This window comes from Pezoporus wallicus, unplaced genomic scaffold, assembly GCF_028554395.1.
Source record: "Pezoporus wallicus isolate ANWC-B61680 ecotype Strahan unplaced genomic scaffold, APGP_CSIRO_Pwel_v1 contig_13865, whole genome shotgun sequence".
Lineage (NCBI taxonomy): Eukaryota > Metazoa > Chordata > Aves > Psittaciformes > Psittacidae > Pezoporus > Pezoporus wallicus.
In genome coordinates, this window is record NW_026640128.1 from 214,579 (window position 1) to 225,940 (window position 11,362).

General features: G+C 50.9%; 1 protein-coding gene across 1 annotated transcript; it reads right to left on the reverse strand.

Moving 5' to 3' along the window:
• Window positions 1-5,677: 5,677 nt before the first annotated feature.
• On the reverse strand, window positions 5,678-11,224 carry ARMC6 (armadillo repeat containing 6). Its single transcript, XM_057417473.1, has 8 exons — window positions 11,161-11,224; window positions 10,134-10,286; window positions 9,602-9,684; window positions 8,540-9,110; window positions 7,922-8,067; window positions 7,432-7,563; window positions 6,795-6,932; window positions 5,678-6,254 (listed from the first exon to the last, which is right to left on the reverse strand). The coding sequence occupies exons 2-8, from the start codon at window positions 10,252-10,254 to the stop codon at window positions 6,042-6,044; spliced, it is 1,404 nt and encodes a 467-aa protein (XP_057273456.1). The 5' UTR covers window positions 10,255-10,286; window positions 11,161-11,224; the 3' UTR covers window positions 5,678-6,041.
• Window positions 11,225-11,362: the final 138 nt, after the last annotated feature.

The following is an 11,362-nucleotide window of genomic DNA, read 5'->3' on the forward strand; positions in this document are numbered from 1 at the left end:
TTCTCCCAGCTATCTCGAGCAGCACTTAATGAATACCTGAGCAAGTTCAATCAAGCTGTCAAATTGCCTCTCTGACAAGTCAGACATTCTGCTTTTCTTGGTGGGGATTTTGATTAAAAGGACAGGCGAGACAGAATCACGTTATTCAGATGATAAAAGCAACCTACTAGGAAGAAAGTCTCACAGGCAGGTGCCACTTCATTGCCCAAAGCAAGGTGGGGGTTTGGAGCAAAACCAGCTCTAGCTGTCCAAGCCACTCGTGAATCCAATCATGGTGCTGTTATTTCAGCTATCTCATCTGAATGTACTGTAAATGGCAAAGTCTTAAGAGAATCAGTTGCTTCACAGAAGAGGTGAGGAGTTTCAGAGCCCGGCACCATGACTAAGAGAGAAGCACAAGTTCTGCAGCCAGGCTGCGTACAGTTAGAAGCACACTGCTGAAGGAAAGGCTTGAGGATTATTACTCATCTCCAGCTTTCAAAATTAAACAGTATTTAAAAGTTGGACTTTGCATCACTGGGGCACAGCCTGCCTGAAAGCCTCCTTTGTGTTCTACCAGCTATGCACATGCTCCCCCATGGCAGATGAACACCACTGACTTCCAAGAGCAGCAGGAAGATGTGGGGTTTGCTCAACACTCACAGCTGATGGAAGCAGAAATCACACTGCCCATCTCTCCAGGCTTCACCAACACCCTAACCACTCCCATTCTACTAGAGCCTGGCCAGACCCCAAACTACCCAGGAGTAGAAAAATACCTTTACTACAAAAGCAGGCCCAGTCATTAGAGTTTTCATGTTCCTACACAGTAAGAAAACAAATGTCTCCACCAAAAGGGTTGTCCAGCACTGGAACAGGCTGCCCAGGGAAGTGGCGGAGTCCCCATCCCTGGAGGGATTTAAACCACATGTGGATGGGGCACTCGGGGCCATGGTTTAGTGATGGACTTGGCAGCGCCGGGTTAACAGTCGGACTCGATGAGCTCAAGTGTATTTTCTAACACAGGCCCACAGGCCTTCCTTTCACAGGGGTTTGGGGGAAGTCACGGTTCTCTGGGGCACAATTTCAACTTCATTCCGGTCAAGCCGCTTGTTTCACTCCATTCAGCTCCGCCAGCTCCCCTCATTACAGCTACCCAGGCCCGAATTCTTGCCTTTCTCTGATGTTGCTAACATCACTAATGAAAGCGTATCATTCAATTAGGAAAAGAGAAAACCCAGAGAGTTCCTGCAGCAGTTTTCACCCATTTTCCCAGGCAGGCTGAGGTGAAACAGTACCCAGGGAAGTTGCTCCAGTAAGTTTCCTTCAATTGTTATTGTTAAACTGAGCAATTGAGCCTGACAGAGAAAGAGATGTGGTAAAAGCTGGGATTACTGCAGCCTTAAATTCACCCTTGGAGCAAAAGCATCACAGAAAAATCACAGGAAAAAGGGCTGAAACACTTATAACAGTGCCTTGAACTGTAACTAGATGGCTTCTTGAGGTCCATCTTTGCATGATGGTTTGATTAAACCATTCAAAATCAAAACCAGATATGCTCTGCAGACTCTACTCTCTTCAATCGCATTCATCTTCCAATTGCATACAAATCTGATCCCAAATCATTAGCTGTGAATAGCCCAATGCAATTCTTACTTTAAAGGTCTTTAAAGAATCATTGACAGAAAGACTCACTATACGACAATATCTGGAAGAGTTTAACTTTTTTACATGCTTTCTTAGCTCCAAAGTACAAGATAAATGCTCCTCCTGCCTCTCTCTGCCAGATGTAACTCAAGTCTGCCAATAAAACCGAGGATAAAGACACAAATTCTTTGCTTGGATTTAGATTATCTGACTGGAGGCCACTCCTGAGCACTGAGAAATGGTTAAATCTCGAGCTCTGCAAGCAAAGCCAGCTGCATTATTCAGGAGTCCAGGGGAGTTTTGCACTAAGCCTGGAAGGAAGGCGAGAGCCACGCAACAGAGAAAGTCTTGGCACGCAAAAACAGAGCTTCATTCTTCAGTTGCTGAAAGCAGCCTGTTGCTGGGAACACCTCAGCTGTGTTTTCCACAGCCAAAACCCAAAGACCGGTTCTTATCTGCGAGCCAGCTAACAGCTTTATCTGAGGGAGAAGGGAGTGCTTAAAGAGGGGGCCGGATCACAGGGGCTCTCTGCTGAACCCACCCCACTTGTCAGACAGCAATCACCTTCCTTTAGGAACAGACCCAAATAAGCTACGGCACCCACAGAACCCCCAGCATCCTCCCAGCCTGGATTCTCCTCTCAACAATTACTTTTCAGTGGTAATGTCATAAAGAAACAGCAGCAGAACGCTAGCTAGGACCTCTCGGTCAGCAGGCCTCCTGCAGGCACATGCAGACCTGAGCTGCCATCAATGGAGCCCAGAGGCAGTCACCTGAGTGTCACCACAGGCACACATGAGGTCCCAGAGTGACAGGTCCCAGCACTGCTGAAGCTTCGGAAGTCAAACTGAGATGCTCTGGAATACAGGCAAGCCCCAGTCAACACAGGAGCAATCCTTGCCAGGAACTATTTCAACACAATAACAATCTCTGTGCTAAAACCTCAGCCGTTTAAACTGCCTATAAAGAGGAAAATAAAGAACTCAAATCTTCCATCATTAAGCAGAACAACCCACCAGTGTGCCAGGAGGGTGTCATTTCCTATGGACAATGCTTTCCTCATTGACTATACTACTCTCACTAGACCATGCGTTACACACCCCTCTGCCTGTTGTACCCACTCTAAGTTGTACAAAACTTGAAGCCAAGTTAAGCAGGAACTCTGCTTAGCCAAACCATTGCAGATTTTAATTAACTTGGTTACTTTATGGTAACTTGGGCCTGGCAGCACAAGACAGTCACACTATCATTCACTGCACCATGGCAAAGAGTAGCAGATTTAAAGCACAACTAGAGAGGAAAGAGCTCCTCAAACACTCATTTATTTTGTGGCCTAGAGTAAGCTGTTTGTGTTTTGGTTCACCTTTCCATACCACACAAAATGTGAGGTCCCTTTGTATGCCAGCTACCAGGAATACTCACATACCACCTGGAAGACAGAGCAGCACTACAGCGTGATGGATTAGTACCACTTAGCATTAGAAGGTACGAACCCGAATATCTCTTTTCCTACAATTAGCAGCAACCTAAGTAGAAGAAAACTATTCCTGGTTCCTGAGCTTCTTTTCTAACAGCAAACCCATCTCACCCGTCCCCAGCCCATCTGCTTCAGCAGGTAACCACAGACTCGAGGCTCTGCTGGTGCTCACCTTATGTTTTATGTAACCTCCTGAAGCCAAGCTGAACACGCCAGATATGCCGGAAACATGCACTCACAGCAGGGACTGCCCAAATCGCTGCATTAGCTACAGCTGCAGGACAAGCAAAAAGAGATTATTGCAGCTTCTGACTCATACTGCCCTGCTATCAAGAGCTACAATTCCTCTGCCTGAAGCAATCACCGGGGCCAGAGAGTTCCTGCTGAAATCCAACACCAAGGACAGCCCCAATCACCCCTGTCCCAGCAGCTCTCCTCCAGACCAACGTGCAGTGGTGCTAAACAATGACTTCTGGCTTGCTGGGGGAAAGGATACGACGTGTTGAGTCTCCACAGCTCTAGAAGGCTGCTCAGGGTTACCTGGAATCCAGCCCTGGTGTTTCAGACTCCCAATCACAGGATTATTTTTAAACACATTCACCCACAGGTGGTTGATGTGATTATACCAACCCTCTGGTAGCCTTATTACACAGCCTCACTTCAGTCAGCGCTTTCCCAACACCCACAGACATCTCTGCTGTTCCTAAACACACACACCCTTCTCCCAAACCAGTCATTTTAAACCCAGAATGTTTTCCAAACACTCTAAATTCATCAAACCACAGAACACCACCGGAGGAGCACCCAAACCCCAGGAAAAGCTTTGCAGTTCATGAGACCGTAAAGCATTAAGAACCCACCACAAAAACAGCCGGGAGACAGCAGGCTCCAAACCCTCTCCACGCAGTCTGCTGAGTTAACAGCCAACAGGAAAGCAGCGTCAAGGAGCTCACACACAACTTCAACTCCTTCAAACGGGAGCGGAGGTTTAAGGTCAACAAAGCAACTGCAGCGAGCGCTACACCTGCGGTACAGCGAGTTACACCCTCAGCATGCAGCAGAGAAGGTGGAACAGAATTTATTAACCCTGCACATTCCCTTCCAGCGTTTTCCACGTGCCTTTTCACGCTGCAATCTAAGCCCAGTCCTGGCCATCTCTTGCACTCCCACGCCGGGAGGCAGAGCAGGAAAGTCACGGCCGCTCTACAACTTTGTGCTTACGCTGAAGTCGGATAGAGGCAGACGACACCCAGGGATCTGCATTTCATGGCTCCCACACCCTCTACTATCAACCGCTCGGCAGAGAAACACAACCCTGCCGCCTCTCGGGTCCACATCAGCTTCCAAACCCCTCCAAACCCCGCAACTAAGAGCGCTTCTGAGACCAGCTCTCATCGAAACACTCGGAAGGGAAGAGGAGCTTGATGCGCCCGACAAGCACCGGCGCCGCACCTGAGAAGCGGGGCTGGCAGCAGGGAGGAGGCCAAGAGCAGGCAAGAGGAGCCGCCGGCCGGGCTGGCGCGGTGGCCAATGGCGCAGGCAGGGTGGTCGGCGGGGGGGCCGGCCCCGACGGCAGGCAATGGGGCGGGAGGCTGCAGGCAGCCGGGCAGCGCGACCCGGGCCGCCGGAGCGGTGCCACAGCGGGGCGCGGAGCGCAGCCAAGGCCGGCGCCGCTATCCCACAACGCGGGCCGGCTCCCGGCGCGGCTCCCCCCAACACCCGGGCGGACGGGGCAGGCGGCGAAGCCCGCCCGGAGCAACCCGAGCCCCGCCGGCCCTGCCCGGAGCGCTGGGGCAGCGCGGAAGGAGAAGGGGGGCGAAGGCGCGATGACCCCGCGGGAGGCCGCGGCAATGTCACCCGGCCCCGTACACCGCGACACGGCCCGGGGCTGCCCGGCCCGCAGGCGCCAGGGCCCAGCGATGGTCGCCCAGGGCCGTGTCAGCGCCAGGAGCGGCGGGGCCCGGGGCCGCACTCACCGGATCGGCGCCGCGCCGCCTCAGCCACCGTCTGCCCGCCGCCGCCAGGCCGCCCCCTCCTCCAGCGCCAAAGCAGGACTGGTAACACCACAGCCAGAAATAGGGGCATACATGCCTTTAGCTGAGCTTTCAGAGCCTCTCTGGATGTTTCAGCCCCTTTTCTGCCCCCAAGCCTGCAGCAGAAGTAGGCTCTTCACTACTGTTTCAACACTCCTGGATTCAGGGAAGTGCTGCCCCGCTAAGAGGGAGCCAAAGCCCAGGTTCCCCAGCACTGTTTTGAAACCAGTGCACCCCCCAATGTGCTCATCTCACTGACAGAAACCACAAACTTTCCTTCTGGTTGCCAATAGTACCTTCACAAAGTAGGTTGCTTTGGGCCACACTATCCAAAATCCTTTGCTTTCATTTGAAATGTTATGTTGGCTGAAAAACCCAAACCAAAGCAGCAATGCAATATGGTCAACAATAAAATAATAGTACAACAGTAACAGTACAGAACACATTCACAAATGATGGCAGTCCTCCTCACTCATGTCGTTATCCCAGATCAAGCTGCCAGCCTCAACCGGCAGAGAGCAGAGGAAAAACCAGCACCGGCTACCACAGTACACACCAAACTCCTATTGGTCAAGAGCTGTTTTTGCTCTCTCTGTACAGATCAGAGCATGTGGGAATGGCCCTGTTCTGGCCACAAAGAACACAGATAAGGGGAAGCAGGTCATCTTCAGGCATGAGGTGATTCAGGGAATGGTTACCACACAGTTGCTTTGCAGCCTGTGAATGCATGAAGCCATTTCAGCTGTAGCTCCCAATAAAAAGATCACTGCAGCCTCACAAGCCAGGCATTTGCTTCAGATATTCCAGTTGTGTAACTGCAAATTAATCCATGCCATTTTGTTCCCCCCCCATAGGCTTCATGTACGTAGATGTCTTGAAGCATCTCTCCTCAGCGGAGCAAGGATTCACTGAGCCAGGCCTCCCTTCTGACCGGTCCACAACTCACGGAGCTCCACTTTGCAGCCCAGATCCCTTAGTGCTGCTTTGGCCACATCATCGCAGTCCCTGTGTGTTGCACGAGCTTCTGTTATGAGGTTCTCAGCTCCCATCTCTAAGATGGGCTGAGAAAAGTCCCGGCTCCGGGAGACCAGGTTGCGGATCAGCATGCAAGCCTGTTTCTGAGGAGAGGGAGAACACTGATATCAGCAACAGTTTTTGTAAGGAAATACCATCCTTCCCTTTTGTAAGGAAATATATATATACCTGGGTGTAGGCACACGTAAAGACAGAGTCTAACTTCATAGAATAGAATCATGGAATGCTTTGAGTTGGAAAAGACCTTAAAACTCATGCAGTTCCAACCCCCTGCCACAGGCAGGGACACCTTCCATTAGGCCAGGTTGCTCAAAGCGCTGTCCAAACTGGCCTTTAAAGAACCTATCCTCATCCTCCTCCTTTCAGGAAGAAGAGTGATGCTTGCAAGAGAAGGGTGGCATTCCACAGTTGCTTGAACCTGAATTCAGGTGGATTTGAAACCCAAACTCTATTTTGCCCTGATTACATCAGAGTAAATGTGGGGAGCCCAACATTTAGATGCTGCTTCTCGTCACACTCAGAATCTTTTGGTATTTGTTGAGTAAAGCACAAAACCCCAAGGAAGCTGTGAACAGAGCCAACACCAGTCCTGAACCAATACCCAAGTGCTCTGAGGCACATACCTGTACAGCCACCTCTCGGGGATGTGCTTTCATGGCCTGAAGGGCCGCCAGCGCCCCACCACCTTCCATGATGATGGAACAGTTCTCAGGCTTGCGCAGAGCCAACATGCACAAAGCTGCACAACCCTGCTCACAGATCTGCAACACAGAGGGAAGAGACACTGCCTGGAAATGGTGCTTTAAGGAAAAGAAAGCGTTTGGAGCTTGTTTCCTTGTCTGGCAATTCTTTTAAAATGTATTTTTCCACTGAAACATGCTGCTCCTCTGGCACATAAACCAAGTTTGACATTTGGTATAAAACACTGTATCCAGTACCCATCTGATTCAAGAGCAAGGAAAAAACCCTCATGTAGTGAAGTGGACATACCTTGTCATTTACCCAAATACCTGCCAAAGCATGCCCTTACCCACTCAACAACAACTGGATGTTAAAGTTTTCACACATTGCTTAGTTACAGTCATTTAACAACTGCACATAGAAAGTGGGTGCCCTCAGTACAAGCTGTTTCTCACAAGTCAGAGCAACGCTGTGGCTTGCTCCCTTCCACAGGACAAGTTACCCTCTTCCATTACACAGCCCAAACTCCACCTCCATTCCCAACCCTGGTGGGACTTCATCAACCACATCCCTGTGTACCTGAGGGTTGGTGAGGTGATGGCTTATGGCGAGGACAATGAGGTCTGTCGCCCCAGCGCTCACGATGGCATCTTTCACATCGTCGTTCCCTGCAACCGCTCGGATGGCGCTGAGCACCTGCTTCACCACGTCCTGTTTCCAGCCACACAAACGGGTTAGAAAGCTGCAGAGAGAGTTCTGGAGCCTTCTGACAGCCAACCAGAGCATCCCCAGCAACTGGATTCACAGAGTTATAATTCTCAGCTACAAAGAGCAACACTACTCTCAGTCACACTTTCTTGCTAGTCAGAGTAATAATAGAACTGGATGATCTTTAAAGTCCCTTCCAACCCAAACCATTCCACGATCCTGTAAGGCTGTAGACTGGGATCAATGGCTGGGTTTCAACCCTAACCACACCTAAATAATGCATAGTCTAGCCAGGACTCTAAACTGAAAAGCATGCCCTGCTGCATTACCTCCACTCCCAAGTACACTTTGTATCACTCACTGGATGGTCGATGCAGTCAGCCAGGAGGGACACCATAAAATTTAAGCCTCCAAGATCTACAATTTCTTGACAGAATTCATTCCTGACAGAGAGGCGAGAGAGGGTGGCACACAGCTCACTGAGAACACTGGAGTTATCTGTGAAGGCTGTAGGGAAGACACCATGAACGGAGGAACTGTGAGTGAGAAGGGGTGCTGCAGGATCAAGGTGTTTCACTTTGCTTATTACAGTTAAAAAAGAAGCACGAAAAAGTGTATTTCACCTTCTATATTGAACCAGCACAGATGACATCCTGATCACTCTGCATCTAGACTATGAGAGTGTCTTTCCTTGGCCAGAATGCAGCACCTTAGCAGGGATAATGTACCTGTAAACCCACACTGGGCTGTAAAAAACCTCGTAGATAGACTGACAAATAGCACCATTAACTGCCACCTTAGTGCCTCTGGAACACTCATTTTTCTCTCTCAGGGCACATTTCATCAAAAGAATGAAATGTCATTCAAGTGGCAAATATCTGAATCATCTCTTGGGAGCTCCAAGTTATGCCAAAGCACTGCTCTGAGAGAAGAAAATCCAGATGATTCAAAATGAGGATCAACATGGAGTGAATTTTACCTTTTGCAGCTTCAATGAGGACTCTTAACCCATCGTTTTCCAACACTATCATTTTAGCATGATCATGAGCATGGCCAAAGGGCACACGGATGTCATCATCAAACGTCATGATCCTGAGGGCCGAGGCAGCCGTGCGGACAACATCAGCGCTGTGTCTGTGCTGGACTATGGCTCCGGTCAGGAGAGGCAGAATCCCACCTTTCACAAAGTCCTGTCGGTTCTGCTCGTGCTTCAGACAGGCGTGGCGAACGCATCGGATCCCAGCCAGCGCCACGTCCGCATCCTCCCTGTATTCCTGCAGAGTCTGGAGCAGCAGATCCTGGCCAGCAGTGTCAAGCAGGTCTGGCTGCCCATCCAAGAGGGCAGACAAAGTATAAAAGGCTTTCAGCATTAGATTTCTGTCTCCCGAAGCCACCTGGCAGGCAGAGAACACCACAGGATAGGCACCATTCTGCCCAGCCAGGCAGCGGAATGCCAGCTGCTCTTTGCACTGAGCAGTGAAGACCACGAGCTGCTCGGCCACCTCAGCAAGGTCAGAGTCAGCAACAGCCTTCCCGAGGGCATCTAAAGTCTAAAGAAGAGAACAGGAGTTAATTTTGGACCTGGAATGGGAAGGAATGAGAGCAGTTCTTTAGAGTCAGTCACACTGGTTCATTTATAATCATTGTCTACCTTTAGACTTAAAATTACTTTGACGTGTTTAAGAAATGGCTGTCTGAAAGAGCAGCATGTTGTCCTCACGCAGAGAGCCCTTGGAGGAAGAGCAGCATCTCTGTACTTCTGCCATCACAGTGGACAGTCTGACCAGTGAACTACCAATGGTGCACCACTGTTTTTATATTCTTGCTGGTAAGGGTCCCTTCCAACCCAAACCATTCCATGATTCTATGAACTTTTGTATTAATTGTAGCCTGCACAACAGATGGGATGAACTGCTTATTGAAGAGCTCACAGAGAAGTAAGGCAGAGGCAGAAGCACAAGGTAAGTCTCATTATTCTTAATCTATTACTTAAACTCATGTAACCCTGATCCTTAGAACCAACATGAATATGGGTTCTTACCAGCAAAATCTCATGCTTTTGTTTCTGCCCATTTTCAGAGGCTGGCAGCCGCACAGCTTTCACAATATTGCTTAGGTCAACACCTGAAAGGAAAAACAACACCCAGATTCATCTTAGTGACAGCAGCTTGGGTAAAATTTGTCAAGGCAGCCACAGTGAACATGGATGAACTGATTGTAAAGTGTGGATCAATGTATGGAGATGCTGCAATGATGCCAAAGTTCTGTCTAACTATAATGGTCAAATAACATCCTGGCACAAAGCATCAACTCTAATGGCTAAATGTTAACTGGGAAAGAAAAAAACCAACCATCGACCAAACCACAGTTTCACTCAGAGCAGTTTTTCAGTCATAGCTGACTCCATGAAACTAGGTTAGTATTAACTGTACCAGTGTTCCACTTCACAAAGGCTCTTTTCAATCCCGGAGGACAGATCAATGGATCTTTGCATGCAGGTTCTTAAAGTTTAAGATATGGAAAACCTCAGTCTGTAATAATCCAAACTGCAAAAGCAGATGAATTTACAATACTTTGGGACTCAAACTGCTGCACAGCTTCTCTCACAGCCTCTTCTGGGTCCATCTCAAACTCTGCGATGTTTTCTTGCACTGCATCATCAAACGTTTCCTGTGTGATCTGTTTTGACCCCATTTTACTCGAACAGGATGAACCACCTCCTTGTCCTGTCAGTGAGATAGCCCACAACTAGTTTTGGTACAAAACCTTCTAATGTTAATCAGAAACAAAAGAAGTGACTTGCTCTTTTTCAAGACAAAAGCACAGAACTCAAATCCAAAAATCTAAGGGCAAAGGGATAGCTGTTTTTCTTTTTAATGGGCAGAAACATACAGCAAAGAGACAAGGAGGAATTTCAGAGGCCCTGGATTTGGATGGGGAAGCTGCCGCTGCCCTACTGCGGGTGGGAGTTACCGTGACACGGCTCCCTGCACCCCTCCTGCTGCAAGGCACGCACTGCCCCGAGACACTTCACCCTCTAGGGCTCCCACAGCCCGGAGCCTCTCGGGCCTTCTCTCCCCGCTCCCACAGCAGGGCCCGGTTCATCCCCATCCCCTCCGAAGGCCCGGCCTGGCCGGGTGGATCCCGTCCCTGTGTTTCAGCGAGGCCTGCCCTGGAGCAGGCACAAGAAGAGGGCGCAGGTACCGGAGAACCGCCAGAGGCCTCGGTTCTCCTCACGACCCACCTCGGTTCCCCGCCGCCCGCAGCCGCCGCTCCCTCACGGGCTCCTCCCGCCGCGCTGACAGGACCAGCCCCACCCGGCCACCGTAGGCAGGCGGCAGCCGAGCCCAACACGCATGCGCCAATGCAAAACCTCCCACCCCGGGACAAAACCGCCGCGCGAAAAAGATCCCGCGCTGCGCCACTGCGCATGCGCCCTCTGCATCTCGCCGCACACATAAGCGGGCACCATTACGCATGCGCAGTATGCGGGAGCCCACTGAGGCGGCTGGGCAGCGCGGCCCTGCCAGAGCAGCGGGAGGCTGCGGGCTCTCTCTGCCCGCTCCTCCCCGCGGAGCCCGGCCCGCGCCGCGCCCTCACCGTTAGTACCGAGCCGCCCTGAAGCAGCGCTGCCGCGGAACCGCCCGCCTTGACGGGATGAGGCGGCCGCCAACAGCGCAGGCGCGGCGGAGGGAAGGGGCGGGCTGGGGGGGGGTGTCCCGCGGGGGCTGCTGGGAGATTCCCGTGAGGCGGCGGCGGGCCCGGCCGCCTCGGTGAGGGCAGGGCCGGCTCCCGGAGGGGC